Source organism: Amphibalanus amphitrite, unplaced genomic scaffold (genome assembly GCF_019059575.1).
Source record: "Amphibalanus amphitrite isolate SeventyFive unplaced genomic scaffold, NRLGWU_Aamphi_draft 001498F_arrow, whole genome shotgun sequence".
Taxonomy (NCBI): Eukaryota; Metazoa; Arthropoda; class Thecostraca; order Balanomorpha; family Balanidae; genus Amphibalanus; species Amphibalanus amphitrite.
In genome coordinates this window covers 35,885-53,894 of record NW_024882991.1, presented here as the reverse complement: position 1 = coordinate 53,894, position 18,010 = coordinate 35,885, and the positions used below count along the sequence as shown (strand labels likewise).

General features: G+C 59.8%; 1 protein-coding gene across 13 annotated transcripts in view; it reads left to right on the top strand.

Annotated features, from left to right (window-relative positions):
* The window catches only part of LOC122373452 (serine/threonine-protein kinase tousled-like 2), a 36,823-nt gene that overhangs the window by 5,061 nt on the left and 13,752 nt on the right, over positions 1–18,010 (top strand). For 3 of the 13 annotated variants that reach the window (XM_043351524.1, XM_043351528.1, XM_043351529.1), the window contains 2 exons: positions 2,062–2,191; positions 9,700–9,759. In XM_043351524.1, coding sequence (XP_043207459.1) covers positions 9,711–9,759 — 49 coding nt within the window. In that variant the 5' untranslated portion in view covers positions 2,062–2,191; positions 9,700–9,710. The other 10 variants (XM_043351523.1, XM_043351522.1, XM_043351521.1 and 7 more) reach the window with 8 other exon arrangements.

Here is an 18,010-nt window from a genome sequence, read left to right as displayed (position 1 = left end):
ATGGTGATTCGACGCATATGATCGCTTATTACATGTGCTTTATCTCTTTTTTTTTCGTGATTAAAAATGTGCCAGCGTTTGCTAATGCTCCACATGCTAGGCCTGTACATACGCGCAGATTATTTGAGTAGGTATCACCTGAGCCTGTCTCCGGCCGGCCGGGAGCCGTGACGGGCCTGTGTGCTGTGCACCTATCTACTGCACACACAACTGGGTCGAGGTGGGGCTGCGTTGCTTGGCGAACGACCCCCGACCCGTCGCCGCCCACGCCCCTTCCCAGTAGCTCTGCTGTCACGGTACACTCAGCCGACTGTCCCCAGTGGGCGCAGCTGTGCGGGGTGCGCAAACGGGGCTTACACCAGGCAGGGACTGCCTTTTCGCTTGATACCCACCGTATCTTGTGTACACAGTTTTCCTTGGACCTTTTGTGTGTATGTTGCGTTTTGAAAACGACGGTCAAATCATCCATGGCAAATCTTCGTGCATAAACTGCCTTATGTCGACAACGGCCGAAGTCAGGCTGCCTCAGTCTAACCGTGACCAGCCTCGTAGACTGCATCAAACCGCCTCACAGACCGCGTCAAACCGCCTCATAGACTGCGTCAAACCGCCTCATAGACTGCGTCAAACCGCCAGTGGGCAGCTACAGAGTCTGCCTCAGCCTCAGACCGACCGTGGCCAGCATCAGAGACTGTCTTAGTTTCATATGCGGTCTCAGACTCAGACTCTTGACTGCCTCAGACTGGTCTCTGACTGCCTCAGACTGGCCGTTGCTGCCTCAGACTCAGCCTCTGACTGTCTCAGACCGACCTCAGACCGCCCGTGGCTGCCGGCCAGCTGGTGTGAGTCGGACCGTGTCACTGCAAGGATAGGGCGGACGGGGTCGGATAGAGGCTACACCGCTACCGTTACGCCGTTACAAGGCACTTGGTGAACACTGCAGACTTGCAGAGGCTACATACCGTCCAATGGACAGATGTTCAGAGTTGGATGTGCTAGCTCTTCTTTGTTCGTAATTGATCGGTTTTGACTTTTCCTTCGTCAGCTTGTCAAACCTTTTGATATGTTTTGTGTGGTTTATTTGGATATTTCAATCTGTTGGCTGGACTTGTGTAGGTGTGGTTGGTGCTGAGGAATTTCTCATTTTCCAGTCATGATTTTGGGTCATTGTCAGTCGGCCATCGTGAAAATATTTGAACGTGTCTGTGTGCTCCCTAACCGCCCCCGATGCTGTGATTACGCCCCTGTCGCTGAGTCGGCCGGCCGGTCCAACGGTCCCTCTCAAGGTCTCTCAGGTGGTCCGCCGGCTCCTGCCCGTGTCGCCGTGTCGGTCCCCGCCGCGGCCGCCGGCGCTGGCAGCTCTCCAGCGAACGGCCCGTGCCCACCGACGGCGTCCATCTTGCCACGGGGCGCGGCACGTGGCACGTGGCGGATCGTGGGAGTGGGCTGGTGCCCCGCGCCCCGCTCCGCCGCTGCCGCCGCTCAAGGTCACAGTCACGGCTGCCGCCGCCGGGGACCCGAGCTGCTACCGCCGCCACTGGGTGCGCCCTGCCGCCGCCAGTGCAGCGGACCTTTCGATCGGCGATCAATAGCGGGTTCTGAGCCCCGCGGTCACCGCGCGCGACTCGACCCGACCGGCCCAGCGCCGGCAGCGACGGCCGGGTCGCACGCGCGCACCGCGCACCGCGGTCAGCTGCGCTGCCCTCCCAATGAATCGGCTGGGGTTCACGGGCCGCCCGTGAGCTGCCCAGAGGCTCGGGGTGCCGCCGGGGTGCGCGGCACCCGCGGCGCTGGACCGGCACCCTGCACCCGGGCCTCATGGCCGCACCCGGTACCGGCGCCGGTGTTCCGTTTTTGTTCGCCGGTGCCGTCGTGTGCCGACCGCCGTCGCCAACATAACACGCCGCCAACGTGGCGCGCACACGGCCTAGGAAATCGGCACGGGATCTCCGGCGAGTTTGGGTCCGGCCGTCAGTCGCGCGCGAGGCGCCGAGCGGGAGGGTGTGTGCTGCTTTTCGCCGCCGTTGCGTCTGACGTGCCGCTGCGTCTCTGCTGTTGCAGGCGACTGACTCTGAGGTGTGGCTCGTGTGAGGCCGGACTGCGGGTCGGGTGGGCGACTGTCCGCTGAGGTGCGGCAGGCCGCGCTCCGGCCGGCCGGACTGCCAGTATCCTGCGCTGCCGGTGGTGCCAGGTAGGTGACGATGGATACGGGACAGCCGCCAAGGGCAGCGGGCACGCGCGCCCCCAGCCGGCGGAGAAAGTGGTGGCAGCGGTCGGGGCCGGCGACCGCCGGTGTCTGTCTGTCTGTCTGTGTGTCGGTGTGAGCGGTACGTGTGTGTGTCTGTATGCGGCCCGAGTGTTTGTGTTCCGATCGTCTCGTATAAACATGGCGCTCGGTGCGCGGACGGTCGGCCGGTCGGACCGCAGCGCGCAGGGCCCGCTCCGGAGATAGTGGTGGCGCGAGGGCGAGGCCAGCGTGCTGCCGGTTCATGGGAGGTCACTGGCCTGCATTTGTGTCGCTCCCGGGCGCCGGCGGTAGCGCGATTTCACTTACGACGGCTCCGTTCTGCGCAGGTTTTCCGCCTCGGCACTGGAATGTGGTGTCGTTTGTGCATGTACAAGTCAACGGGTTATATTGCCTTGTCAACTCCACTGTATACGGACAGCGGGAGTGTAGTACGCACTTCCTTTTATCGGGTCTGGTAGTACTAAATTATGTTTCATCGATGCCCTCATGGGCTAAAAATGTGTATTGTATAATGATGCAACTGCTCGGATTGTCCCTAGATTTATTAAACCAGCAGCTAGCGATGTTTTGCATGGTTACGAAAGTCTGTTAAGCTTCATAGTACATACATTCGCGTTCGTCGAAGCTCCTTGCGGGAATGCTATTTTCAGTCACTGTTGTAATGAGGTATTGATCAAGCGGGTCTTTCGCCAAAACAGAGACTCACAGTTTTATATAGTGTAATACCGATTTAGCTTCCGATAAGTGATAATTATCTCAGTGATTCGATGGCTGCTGAGGGAGACATGATGATGCTACACCTTACTTTCTGTGAAGTATCTGTTAGCATTCCTATCAACTGGTTTCTTGGTAGGAGTTTAATGCTTTCCAGCTCACATATTTTTGGTGCGCAAAGAAAACCCAGTAATTCCGATTGTTGCGATATTTTAGGAAGTTCGTGTAGGGTTGTCGGGGCGAAATTTTAGATCCAGATCAACACTACCACCCCTATCAAATATGTGACACCAACTCACAAAGGCATCGCGACACCGCGGGTCGAGTGTGCTTGGCCTGTCTATTAGAGAGCGGTACCGGCTATTCATAGGCCATGTTGGGAAACTTGCCACGGCAACATCTCACTGCTGACACCTGGCGGAGGGGGTCGGAACTATCGCCGTCGTGCCGTCGCCGGCCTACCGTAATCCACTGCCGGTTATTTATGACGTCATTCGTTATTTATGACGTCATTGGGGTGTTAGATGGGCTGTTACCATTATTCAACCGAGTTAGAACAATGGGATCTCGCTGTTGAAAACTCCGTTGATTAATTGATTTTGTTTGATTGATTGCTTTATGACATACCACAATAAACGGAGTTTGTTTCAGTAAGGCACTCCAAGGCCCGATGTACCCGGGGCAAGCACACCGTCACTAAACTCACAGCCGGGACGTATTCGGGATTTGATGTGCCTTATGTGTACGATGACTGCATGACGCGATGAGGCGTAACTTTTTCGATCGATGTTTATGGCGTAGTCCGTTTGATGGCAGTGGTAGGGTTACGAGCGGGAAAGTTGGCGCTGCGCTAGCGTTGGTCTAACTGAACGTATTTCCTCATAGGTGAATGAAATTATATTTCCGCATCCGCCTTTCCGATCTCTATGGTTGTGGATGTTACTTCGCTTTTCTTCAGCATATATTTTCATTATTTTCGGATGCTCTGTTTGATCATTTGTATGATTCTCGACGCGTGGTGGTGTTGACTGAAGAAATTTGGGAGTTCGGCTCTCCGCATTGTGTTGCTATTTCTGGTCATATTGTTTGTTCTGGCTACAAAGGAAGTGGAGGCTTCCCTGCACAGGAAAACGGGCACTCCACTTGCCTCGTCTTTCGCAGGATTAGAAGCCACAAGGCGACCTTGGAATTCGTCATCAGCTGGTGCATATTGAGTTTGCTCGCCGACGGAGCTTGTAGCACGGTGCAGTGCAAAGTGCACAGCTCAGAGTCGAACTGGAGTGATGGTTCCGGGTTGTCACTGGCCTAGAACACACTCAGGCTTCTAGGCTTTACGCTCATACTGCTGTGCTTTGCACAGATTGTTCGTTTTAATGGAAGCACCCAACTAAAGACGCTTGATCATCGATTGGCGCCTCATATTTATCATGTATCCCCAGCATATTATTTGTTCACTCATTGCTTTTTGTGGCACTGTTGTGTTTCGGTTGGTCCGCGGTCCTGGTCCCGTACCATGGTCTCAGTATCACCCCCAGTTTTCCTGGCAGTCGTCTCGCCTCAGCTACCCATCTGGTCCCGATCTACCCACCGGTCCCGCCTCTGTGAACTGACGACCCAGTAGCTGAATAGCAGCGGAACGGTACCTTATCTGTGCTCGATGTGCTTCGAGAATCACATGGAAGCTTGGTTTTCATCAATCAAGGCTGCAAACCATGGGTGTTCTTGTTTTTTGTTTTGCTTGCGTGATGTTAGAATAATGTGTCGTGCATATTTTTGCAAACCCAGATCATTGAAAGAGCTGCTATTTGTTTTCCTGCCTAGGTGGGTTGTTGGAGAGTCAGTCGAGTACCAGCGGCCACTCTGTTCACCTCCGGTCGGGTTCTTCAGACGCCATCAAACCATGGTCCATGGTCCAGCGTGGTAGTATCTTGGCGGTATCGTGGCTCTGCTGCTGTAGTTTCTTGGTGCTACCGTGGTGTGGTTTAACCTTGGAATCTGCCGTGGTCCCACTGTCGTGCATTGCCCACGGGTCGGTACTCGGTACTGTAGCGGTACCGGAGTACAGGGTGTTCCGAAAAAAGTGTCACAGTTTCAAACGTGTATTATAAACGCTTGACAAGTATTAACGCATTAAAACATACACCATATGAAAGCTCACGTTTGTCGTTTTTCAACAAGGTTACTCTCGTATCAGTGCTATAACTCCTTGCCAGAGGGCAGAGGAGTTCCTGCGATCACAAGTTTACGCGAACTTCTTGTAGTTCACGTTCTCGATATGGGCACCACCGCGGTTGAGACACGCCTTGATTCTGGCCTGGAAACTCTCAGCGACTTTCGTCAGAGTCTCGGGACCGACTTGATGCAGGTATCTTTCGACGTTCTGCTTAAGCTGGACCAGTGTCTTGGGCTTGCCTGCGTACACAGTGTCCTTGGCAGCCCCCCCACAGCCAAAAGTCTAGCGGGTTGAGATCAGGGCTGTGGGGAGCCCACTCATGGGCGGTGCCGAGAGACATGAGGCGAGCGTTGAACAGCTCCTTAAGGCATTCGATACTCTCACGCACAGTGTGAGGCGGAGCTCCGTCTTGCATGAACCATGCCTGTTGCAGTTGGTTATCGGTGAGCATATCGGTCAGATCCGCGTAGAATTCCCGGATGACCTCGCGGTAGCGCTCGCCATTGATGGTGACGGTCCGGCCATCTTCTTCGAACCAGTAGGGACCGAGGAGGCCGTGAGTGGCGTTGTAGGCCACGAAGGCAGTGACCTTCGGGCCCTTCAGCTGCTTCTCCGTTACTTCTTCCGGTGGTGAGTTACCCCAGAAAGTGTTGTTGTGGTTGTTCACCGCACCGTTCAGGTGGAAGTGAGCCTCGTCTGAGAACCAGACTCGGTTCACCCACCGCGCGTTCCTCTCCATCTTGTTGGAGATCCATTGACACATGACTTGCCGCTTTTGCCTGTCCCGATCCGTCATCTTATGTCTGGTGGATATTATGTACGATGACAGTTTTAGCTCGTCGCATAGGATGCGTCTTACGCCGTGGTTTTAGCAAGTCCGAGCTGTTGAGAGCGTCGACGGAGCGACTTCTTGGGACTGGCAATGACGGAATTTCGCACGGCCGCGATGGTCTCTGGGGACTTTGAAACCGATGCTGGCCTGCCGCTGCTGCCCCTGTGAGTATTCAGGACTGAACCTGTTGTCTCAAAATGGTTAACAAACCTTGCAATGAGTTTGTTGCAGGGCAGATCTCGAGTTTCCATGTCACACTCGCGTCGAAGTCGGCGGCGGACGGTGACGTACGATTTCGTCTCGAACCATAATCGGACGATTTTGATTTTTTGTTCTGGCGAGAAAACCATCGTAGATTTTGGTGAACCGTTTTGTCCACCAAAATCGACAAGGGTTGTGAGCAACATATCTTAAGCCAAACTATTTCGGACAATTTTTACGGAAATCGCACGTGACTAAAATCGTGACACTTTTTTCGGAACACCCGGTATGTAGTGGGTACTATGGTGGTGCCGCGTTCCCACTTCTTCGTAACAGTGCCCACACCGCCGTCAATGGTCATACTTTTCCGTGCCATGGTCCTGCTTATACGATACTTTGGTAGTGCCGTGAAGAGCGTCTGTCTGCTGCCTGAGTCGATTGTTGCTGAACAGCACTCGTTATCAGCTGTGTGTACTGGCAGTGAGGGCCTCTTATCGGGGCCCCCGTCCTGTCCGCACTGACTGGCCGGGACGGGACTGGTGGGAGGCTCCGGACACAGACAGGGGACATACGAGAGTTGGGCGGTGTCGGACGGCAGTGGTATTGGTGAGAAGGTGTGCGGCGGCGATGTGTTTTATTCTACGGGAGACTGAACGTTTTGGAAAGGTTTGTAAATGTTCAGAGGAGGCGTGGTTCCCTGTTTTGGATTGCAGGAGAGTGCTGCCTGAGGTGCGGGGATTTATAGTTTGATTCATGGATTTCCAAGGGTGAAAATTGATAACGACTTTGGCTTGCTGAAAGACAAATCCTTTATCAACTAGCATTCAGCAGACAATTTCCGACGTGGTTTCAGCTCCTACAGCCACAGCGGCCTTTCGGCTCCGTCCGCCGGTAGCGAGCGGGGAACCACTGCCGGTCCGCCGTGCCGGTCCGTGATCTCACTCTGACATCCGTGACCTGCAGTCATCCGTGACCTGCCGAGTGCCGTGAGTGCGGCCGGCGGCGGCAGGATGCTCGTGCCGGCCGTGTGTACGCGGTCGGTCTCCAGGTCACGACCTGTACCGGTCGGGCGGGTCGGCGGCACAGCGCGGGCGGTTTGGGCTGCTCCGGTGCCGACCGGCAGGGATGTGGATGGTCTGCCCTTGCATTGCATCGCACTGATGAAACCGGACCGGACAGAACTGGGGCCGTATTCACGTCGATCATTTTCGTAAGAATTTTCTTAAGTTTGACCTACTTCTTAAGTAAATTTTTTTAATCACGTGAACTCCGTTGATAAAAACTTAAGAAGTGTCGACGTGAATACCAAATTATACTTACGAAAGAAAATCGACTTACGAAGTCGACGTGAATACGGCCCCAGGACCGGACAGGATCTCGGCTAGATGGGACACGTCACCGCATGGACACGGCAACGTCACGTGACATTATCGTGACGGGCGCGGCTCTCGGCGCGCGGCGGCCATGGTCCTCCCGGCCTCGGCTCCCCGTTCGGTGCAGCGGTACCGCGTCAGAGCGCGGACTCGTCGGCCGGCCGCAGTGCGAGTCTACACTGCCCAGCCGCCGCGCTGCCAGCCAGTGCTCCAGTTTCCCGCAGCTGCGCCCGGCGCGGTCACAAGGTCGTGTGAGTGCCCGCCGGTTGGCATACATCGCCGGCCGCCCGCCGCCCTCTGTCGGCTGCCCGGCTGCGATGTTTCTCCTCGGCTCGGGGCGTGCCTGGCGCGCCGGCCACCTCTCCCAGGGGCCGCCGGTGGTGGCTCAAGGGCCGCAGCTGGTGTCGCCGGCTCCCTCGCGGCCAGCAGACGTTCGTTTAGTACGGCTTTGAAGCGGAAACGGCAGAGGCGGCCACAGGAGAGCACCCAGGGAGGTGGAGATAGTGGAAAGCATCAGCTGATTTTGTAAGCGAGACGGAAGGCAACCTCAGAACTTCAGGAGCTAGTTTTTTAGGGTGCTGGTCCTGCAGATAGGTCCCTCTCGGCCAGGGTCGTGCTGGAGATTCCCCCTCTCTATCCAGGGGACGGTCTCCGCTCCCATCTCCGTGCCAGGTGGTGAGCGGGCGGCTCCTGCGAGCGGTGCGCCTGTGCGCGCCCCTGCGGCCGCTGACGCGTCACCCGTCCCGGCGGCGGCGGCGGCGGCGGCGGCGCAGCAGAAACAATGGCGGCGCGGCCGGCGGTATCTGCCGACGGCCGACACCGGGGACAACATGGCGGCGAATCACGGGCATCGATTACCGCCCGTGAGTTCCGCACGGTCCGTGAGACCCCGCACGGCCCGTGAGACCGCGCACGGCACGGGCGGTGCTGTGCGCTTGTCCGTGGGAGGCGGGTAGCGCCGGGCCGCTCGCCGGCCGCCGCGGGTCGCTCTCGAACAGCGGCCGGCAGCTGTGCCGGCTCGCGTGGTCGTGCGCCCACCAGGCGGGCAGGTCGTGCCGCCCGGAATGCGGCTGGCGGCGCCCGCCGGACCGGTCGGTGGCCGGCCGTGGCCGCCGCTCGGCACTGAGCTGTCCGTGAGCCCCAGCCGGGCGGCGGTCACCGGTCGTCAGCGCCGTGCCGCGGCGCGCCGGCCGCAGCCCCGCCGAGCTGATCAATACTAAGTGGCCGCCGGCGGCTGAGCGCGGCCGGGCCGGTGTCGCCGCCTCCCCGGCGCTGCCAGAGGTGACGCCGGCCGCTCGGCTCGGTGGGGTTGGTCTCCCCCGCTCCCCTCCCTCCCCGGTACGGGCGCCGCTCGGCGGACAGCCGTGGGCGGCAGTCGGCGGCGCCGGTCCGCCGCAGAGCGTGTCGGCCTCCAGCTCCGGTGGCGATCTGTGGAGGGCTCAGCGCGCCGTCACGGCCAGAGGTGAACGGTGAGAGTCGCGGTGAGCTGCCGGTGCCGTGCTGCGGCTGCGGCGGCTCACTGGGCGCCCCGCCAGCCGTCCGTCCGTCCGTCCGTCGCCCGGCCGGCGGCGGACGGTGACGGACGGCCGCCCCCGCCCCCGCCCCCGCCCAGTGCCGCCGCCGCTGCCGCCGCTGCTGCTCAGGGCAGGCAGAGGCGCGGCGGCGCGGTGCGCCATTTTGTTTCGCCACTGCTCGTCTCTATCGGGACGACGCGCCGGAATGAAGCCAGGGAGGTCACTGAGCCGAGCACGGAGCGCCGAGCGGCGGCCGAGGTGGTCTGAGGTGACTCAGCCCCCGGGCGGCCGCCGCCGGCCGGGCTGGGACGGGCTGCGGCGGGCTGGGGCTCGGGCGGGGACGGGCTGCTGGCCGGTGCTCGCCGGGCGGCGATAGGCGGCCGTTGATTCAGTGCCGCCCACTGTGTGCCGTGGGCGGCTCGGGGACCGTGCCGCGCCGCTCGGTCGGCCCGTGAGCAGCGCTCCGCCGCCCTGTTTGTGACGTGGTCTGGATCCGGCGTATCGATCGGCCGGGTGTAATGCAGGGGTAGCGCCAACTGACGGTCATTTTCTCAGTCCCGTGGCCGCCTGAGTGGCGCTGCATCCGACGTTCTGTGTGTATTGGGCGTCCGTGGCGAGGTTTTGAGTGTTGTCGTTGTCCTCAGGTTGAAGCAGTATGAGTGAGGGACGGTTCTACACCAACAGCTCTGGAGTGGCAGCACCAGGTGAGAAAAGAGACGGCTGGGTGGAGGCTAGGTCAATTGTCCGGCGCGTGGCTAGGTCAGTGTGGTGCTGGTTAGTTCCGACGGGAGTGTCGTGTCGTGGCGACTGTATGCGGTGTAAGTTGGGTCGTGTGTCGTCCCAGCGGAGCCTGAGGGGCTCTCCTCGTTCCTTGGGAGATGTTAGGTGATTTGGTGGATGGCTACTTTGCGAAGGTTGAGGATGTTAGTTGTCCCTGGTCGATGTAAGGCCAGTATCTGACCGATGGTTTTGGACTAGTGTGAATGGTGATGGTAATTTCATCATGTTGTGAAACTCTGTGATACATGAGTACAATTTCAGGCCTGCACGTTTCGTTCGCCGTGTTCCTGCCCTATCGATGCGCATCTGTTGTTTCTCTGGCTTCGTCGGTGGTGGCGGCCGCTCATTCGCCGGTGATTTTCCATCAGAGGGCGCCGCCGCTCGCTCCGTCCGCCGCCGCTCCGTGTCGCTCGCGTTTGCCGCCCGCCGCACGGTCGGTCGGTCCGCCATGTCCAGCCGGGCCGCCGGCGGAAGTGTATTTATACCGAGCGGACCGGGCCGGCTGAGCTGGCGGCCCCCGGCGCGCCGACCAGTGCCGCCTCGGCGCCATGTTGTGCACCCCTCCCCTCCCTCCCCGGTGCCGCTCCCCATCCCCCTCCCCTGGACCTCACCTCACAGCGTGCCGGCCGGCTTTTCTCCGCAACTCGAAACAAGCGAGCTTTCACGGCTTGATTCGGCGGCGCGCGGCGGCCTCCCCCGCGGCCGGCCGGGCAGGTGGACCGGTCCGCCGCCGCCGCCGCTGCCGCCGCCGGCTGGGCGGAGGGCGACCGTGCCGTCCCGCATGGCCAGATAGCCGCCGCCGTCGGTTCGATGGCGGCCCGGTTTCGACCGCCCGGGCATGCGCTCTGTGAGCATCGGCGTGTGGCGGCCGCGGCATAACAGACAGGCGGCCGCCGCCGCTGCCGCTGTCGGAATCTTTCCACCGCCGCCGCCCCAATGAGATAGATGGCGGTGGCGTTTCTGGGGGAGCCGGGCGCCGGGTGAAGGCTCCCGGCTGTTCGGGGAAATCGGCAGGAAACTTTTGTTGGCGACTGCTCAGAGCGCGCCGCAGCAGGGAGGTTCACGGATGTTGGCCGGCGGCTGGAGAATTTCTGATGAGTGGCTCCGCTCGAAGGCGTACCTATATGTTCAGGGATGCCTTAGAGTAGTCTTCAGGAGCGCCGCTGGAAAGATCAGGGGCGCCAGTGATTATTGATGCCTCTCAAGTCTCAGGGTAGTCAGGGGCGCCGCTGAGAGCCCTCTGATCCGGCCGCACCTTTGGACGGACGCCCTGCCTGCGGCGGTCCCCGTGTCCTTCGGCACGGGACTGTCAGGGGCGGCGGCGGCGGCCCGGCCGGGTCTGCGTCTCTGTGCCGGTGCTCTGGCGGCGGGCGGTCCGCCCTGTCCTGCCCTGCGTGCCGGAATCTCTGCCGGTTCTATCCGGTTACCGTGTCGCTATCGCCGCCGCCCGGCGGCGCCGGAGAGCCGGCCGATGGCGGCGGCTCAGCTGTCGGCCTGCATTGATTGGGGACGGCTGGGGAGGCGCCACACCACCGCCGCCGGCCACCGCTGCCGAGCAGCCGTCAGCCGCCGGACTCCAGCCCGGCCGGGAGAGGGAGACTGGGGATGGGTCGGTTCAGCTAGCTGCGTCCCGCGCCGCCCCGTGTCGGCTGGTTAGCTCCGTCGGGAAGTTTGGCTCGTGAGATTCAGCCAGTAGTGCCCCCGGTCCAGTTAAATCAACATTATCCCTCTCTCAAGGTCCATTCAGTGAGCCAGCCATTGTGAGCGGTGGCCCATAAGGCTTAGTCACTGATGCTCCGCTCTCTGTGGTTCAGTCAGTGGCGCTTCTCCAGGCTCGGTTGCTGGCAAAGCGGTCAGCAGTTCGATCTTCGCTCTTCAATATTCAGCGGTCTGCGGTATTCCTGAAGTTATCGGTTGGCAGCAGCATCGCTCGATCGAATTCAGTCGTGATGTCCCGTGTGTAATATTGTCAGTAGTACCCGCCCACTGGGTCTGGTTTGTCAGTGGATACCCATCGCGACAAACACTGGAGGGAATATTTCGTCAGATTGTGATACTGAGTCACCATTACTGGCAGATTTGTGGGCGTGATTTGGACGATTTCAGTCAACTCAGGGCTGGCAAGCAGTATCCTGTCGCGTCCAAGAGGCAAAGCGCTGCCCTTCGTGTGAAGTAAGTAGTGATCTGTCCTTTTAAATTTAGTCAGCTGGTCTGTGCACTGTGCCGATTGTTTCCAGTGACTCCTACAGCCCATGTAGAAGCATTGTGTGCTGTTTTGTCTCCGTTAGAATCATTCAGTATTGCTTTGTCCCTTCACGTTCATTCAGAGTTATCCATCCTGTTCAGTTTCATTTATGAGCGCCCATGATCTCTGTCTGCACTCGAAGCGCCATAAATCCTGATAGCCTCACCACCATCCTCTTTTTTCCATCAGGTCCCGCCCGGCACGGGCTCATGGGCGGCGCTCTATGGTTCAGGTTCAGGCACACCAGTCGGTGGCGCCGGTTCGCGCACCGCACTCCCTGCGGTCTCCGGCCGGTGACCGCGTTACGGTACCGCGCGCGCCGCCGCCGCCGCCGCCGCCGCCGCCGCCATCCCATCTGGCGCCCCTCGCCGCCGCCGCAGCTATCGGGGCGGCTGGCGCATTTGGGTCCGACGCGGCGGTGGCGGCCGGCGGGTGCGATCGCCGCGGGCCCGCCCCGCCTGGCCCGACCTGCAATCACCTCCTTGGAACATGCCGATGCCGCCCGAATAGTACGCGTTTTCTCCCTCCCACGGCTTCTGTTGTCACGGACCGAAGCGGCGGCATCGCGTCGCGCCGCGATTATCGGCGCATTTGCGGCAAATTCGCCGTGAACGGGTCCGCCTGAGGCCGGGGATGGCGCATCTGGTCCTTTGTCGTGGCTGCCATCGGCCCGTGGTGTTTGCGTGACGCTCGCTAAAATAAGTTCCCACCAACTGTCGGGGCGGATTTGCTGGCACGCTGCCAGCACGACGTGACCGATGCACCAGTTAGCCGAGTGGGCTGGATACGTCGGTGTCGTCTGGCCGCTGCCGCCGCTCCGTCGCGCTCGCTCCGTTCCGATCGCCCAGTCGGTGAGGATCGCCCGCTCGCGGAGGTCGGGTGTGTGTGAGCAGCCGCCGCTCTGTCGTGTCGCCCGCGGCACGATCCGCCACTCGGCGCCCTCCCCGGTTGGCGCCGCGCCAGGGCGGCCTTGGGATCAGCTGTGGGACTCGGTCGGCGGGGCCGCCGCTCCGCCGCCGCCGCCGCTCGGTCGGCCGGCTCGCCAGCGCAGCCGCTGCCGCCGACAGGTGCCGCTGTGTCCGCGCGCGGGCCGCGCCGTGAGCTGCCAGGTAGGTGTACGGCGCGGCGGGCGCCCGGCCGGCCGCGCTGGCCTGCTGACGGAACGTCATCGATTGAAAGCCGCCGAGAATGGCTGGGGAGGCGGCCGGCGCGCCCCCTGGCGACGCGCCGCCGCTGCCCAGGTGGTGGTGCCGCCGCCGACTCGCCCGAGAAGCCGCCATATTGATTTTCATCCGACTCTGCAAATGAGTCGGAAGAGTGCCGCGCGCCGCGGCGTCGGCTGTACTGTGCGGCATTTGTCGGCGCAGGGACGACGCCAGGCGCGCGGCTGGGGCGGCGCTGGGGGGGGGGGGGGGGGGGGTCGGACGGGCCTGCGCACTGCGCAGATTGGCCGCAGGTCCGGTCCGGTTCGGGTGGGGAGTTTCCATGGAGAGAGGGCCGGCGGTTGTCGCGGTGGGCAGGGGTGAGCGGGGCCGGCGCTGGTGGTGGTATCGGCTCTTATCGGCCGCCGCGCCGCGCTGAATGTGTGCAGGGCGACAGGGGCAGTGGTACGAGTCTATACAGACGTTAGTCGTGAGTCATGATGTGTCCCTGCTCAAGGCTGGCCACTTTCCCGGCGTTGAGGTGACGGCCGCAGGGTGTCCGATGTCCCCAGAGGTCCGGCCATGTCCTCTGTGGTCCGCTGGTGTCTATTGAGGTCTGTCCCATGTCCCCAGAGGTCCAGTCGGTGTCCCTCGACTTCCCCAAGGATCGCCACCAACGTTGACGGTCCCTTCCCGAGCTCGGACTGCCCGACGTCGGCTGACAGTGATGTCATCGGCGTCCGTGAGCCTCTGGTGACGCTATCGAGCGGCTCAGACCACGGCTGAGTCGTGAGCCGGCCGTCGGTTTATCTACGCCACAGAAATAGAGCCGCGACCTGCCGCCAGTCTGCCGCGCCGCCTGGGAACCCGGGCCGCGGAGGCTATCTCCAACACGGCTAGTTCGGTATCAGTTTGTCCTTGAGACAAAGCAGGGCGGCAGACTTTGGCCGGGGCTCGTTCACGGTCTCCTTTCCACCGGGGGCTGCCGACGCGGCGCCACGGCACGGACACGGGCACGGGCACGGAGTATGACAGCGCCACCTGCCTCAACCCGCGCTGCCCGGTTCAGGGCCGTTTGCCCGTGCCTATCTGATCGCGGCGAGCAGGGACTGAGTTATCCGGGGTGTCGTTAGGCGCGCGAGCTGGTGCTCCTTGGTGCTGCTGGAGTGGTTAGTGTCCAGTCCAGCGTCCGTATTGGTGGAGCTGGTGCAATTAGTGCTGCATGGTGGAGAGTTCTTGAATCTGGAACAGCTTGGTACCAGATCCTGCCACAACAGGTTGGTGTTGTGGCAGGTTTTGGTATTTATTCATTCTGATTCATTGAGAAAGCTATCCACTGGCTTATTTTATCTGTACTTGATGCTGATGGTCAAGCGATCTGAGGGATTCTGCGGATTTCTTTATTGGTGTCTGTGAATGTGCACTTTTACTGTATCGGCGAGGCCTTTTAAAAGAGATTTGGCCCGTAACCTTGGATAGTTGCTGCATCATTATTACCACCATCCGACCGGCTGTGGCTATTGGTGGTGTTATGGGGTCTCGAAGGTGTGATGTGGCAGCCCTATGGGATATGGCAACACTGTACCGATGCGTCATTTCCGCAGCAGTCTGAAGAACTTCCGTCCGCGTCACCGGTGGTGCTGGCTGACAAAAAGTCACGTGAGCTCCGTAACCAACCAGGTGAATCGCCGCTACACCGGTGATCCGGCAGATTCACCACTGGATTCACCTTGAGATTAGACGTTAGTGTGCGCTTCACAGAACTGTATTACGCGATTCTGCTTCTACACAAGTTACCGCCAGTCCGCGAGCCATACCGCAAGACCGCCTCGATAATCTGGCAGCTCGTGCAAGTGATTTGGCAGCTCTGGGTGTGTGATCTGGCAGCTCCGTGTGTGCGGTGCGGGGGCCGGCCGGAGGCGGCGTTCCGCTGGCCAGCCGGCCGTCAGAACCGTCCCCGTCGCCTTTGTGTTCATTCCCGGAGCGTCAGTGGCGAGCTCAGGCTCGGAGGATGGTGGGTGACGTACCCCCCCCCCCCTCCCCCGGCCCGGCGCCTCTCTCTCGCTCTCCCTCGTGCTCGGTCGTAAATCTTTCCGGCGTTCTCTCGCTGAAAAACCCTGTCCATTTAAGGTCAGGAATGTTTGTAAGTTTGCCGCCCCGGCTGCCGCTACATCTCTCCGCTGCAGTGGGACTATGGTGCCCCCGCGGGGGTACCGTGCAGCTCAACCACCCTCCCGGGGTGCCCTGGAGCCGCCGCTGCGCCCGGCGGTGCTCTGACCATGGCCAATTAGTCGCGCCCGTGCAGACGGCGGGCCGGCGCCGCCCCTGGCCGTCTCCTGTCGCCGCCGCTGCCGCTCCGGCAGTCGCTATTTCTGCCGCCCGGTGCGGCTTCGTGCGGCCGCCTCGCTGTTTAGCCGCGCGGACATGTTTGGAAAAATGGGCGGCCGCGCGCCGGCCGGCCGGCCGGTCGGTCGATAATTTAGAGGCCAGCTGGTGGCGCGTCCGTCGGGACCGCGGCGCCGCCGACCGGCGCTCTGTGAGCAGAAAGGTCAGCTGGCGACGGCGGCCCGATGCCGCCCCCGCCCCCGCCCCCGCCGCCGCCACCGCCGCCCAGCGCCGCTCGATGATTAACCTCCGTATTGATTGAGACGTCCGTGCTCAGCTGTTTTGCGATGTCCGACGGTCCAGTGGGGACGGACTCCCTCTCAAACACCCGCGACTGTTGGTCTTCCCGTCCTGATATGGCCACCGGCGCGGGCACTGCCCGAGTCGCGATAGCAGGACGGCACCCGTCCCGTGACGTCATCGCCAGGACAGCTGACGTCACCGCGCCCCGGATGTAGCCGTTCCGCCGTGGTCCGCTCCGCTCCGCGCGGAACATCTCCCTCCTCAGCCGCTCAGCAGCGGAGGCGGCTGGTCCCGTGCGCCGCGCGGTGACGTCACTTTCACCCCTGTGACGTCGCAGTCACGTGCCGGGCCGTGACAGGCTTCATTCGGCGCTCTGGCGCAGGGTCCGGTGCCATAGCGGCCTTCTCGTGGCTGGCGCGGTGCCGTGCAGTGCAGTGAGCTGGGATTTCGACCAGGCCCGGCCCGGCCCGGCGCGGCGGCGGCCGAGGCTTGCCCGCCCACCGCTGTTCATAGAACCGTGTCACGTGCGCATGCGCGGAACTGGTTTGCGAAGCCCCGTAACGAAACTGCTGTTGGACAAGTCTTGGCCTCCGCCGCTGGCGCCACCTCCCTTGCCGTCGCCGTCCGTTGTAGATTAGACCAGGCTCCACTGACTAGGACTAGGGTGTGTAGATTCGCGGTGGTGCCACGCGTGCCTCTCCCTCCCCGCCCGTGTTGACACGCGCCGCTCCTGCCGGCCCCTGATAGTGTCCCGGAGTATATGGCGGAGGTGGGACCGGCCCGCCACCACCGCCGGCCTCCCGGACTCGGCTGTGTGTATGTCTGTCTGCCGTGCCGTGCCGCACCGTCAGTATGTCTGTGTGCCTGTGTGTGAGCGGCCGGCGCCGACCCAGCTGAGCTGGTGTGTGTGTCTGTCTGCGGGCCGGTGTGAGTGTGTGACGTGCGCCGGCGGCGGTCCGGCCCGGCGGTACGGACTAGTGGTGTCAATCGGTTACCGAAAATTTCGGTTACCGAAAATATATGCTGACCGATTTGGTAATCGGTCGGTCAGGCCCCCCAAAAATCGGACACTTTCGGTCACCCTGCCAGTGAAACCATTTTCTCAAAGAGAGAGTATTCCATTTTTGCCTAGTTAAAATGAAATTTATTGGGATGTTAATGATAAAGTTGCAAAATTTCCCCCAAATGCCAAATGCCACATTTTGGCATCTTCATTAGCCATCCCACCCAGCAGGCAGCAGCCACCCATTGTCCAACCACAACTACAAGCAGCCAAGCAGGCTGATTTTGACTCAGTTGACCCCACAAGTACACACAATTTTGAAACTCTATTCCAGTCTGTTAAAATTTCACCTGTAATCAAAGAAGTATTGCCTACAAAAAATCATTATACAGTCATCAAAAATGCAAGGACAAAAATAACTTGAATTACTGAAACGTGTTTCTGAAGACTGGACAGTTAGCACCGCACTTAGCACTTAGCAGTGATCACATTTACATTTCACAGGTGTTCTACTATTCCACATTCTCCTTAAATATTACGGGTACGAACCAAATGTTTGAAATCTAGATGACCACAACATACAAACATAGGAATCTTGACAAAAACTACATATTAGGCCCATGTCCGATTTCTGGAATCTTCCACATTCCAAACCTCCAAACACAAGGAAGGATTTCGAAACAGATGCGCCATAACAGAGACTTTAAACCAGCTGATTAAGTTGCTGCAAAAAAAAAGTTTTGGATCGTTACATGCTGCCTCGTGAATTATTTTATTGATTTAAATGATCCAACAAGATATTGAATTCTAATGAAATCAACATTGTGAGTGTAATTCACTACAAGAAAATTAATTTCCCCTCAATAATTAGACCAAAAGGGCATATAAATAAATATTACGTCATCATCATACATCCTTTCGTTAGGGAAGAGAGGACCTTAAAAGTCAATCCTTGGTTCTTCTATTACTTTTTGCGTCACTTTGGCGCCACTGTATTAATTTTGTCTGCATATTTTGTTGTCTTGTAAAGATGTAAAGATAAGATTAACAAGAGATAAGACAAAGTGCCTGTTTAATGAATTTTCATTTCATTTTTAGGACAAAATTCAAGCTCAGAGCTACCTAATACCTGCCTTTTCAGCTGGATTTTCAGTGTC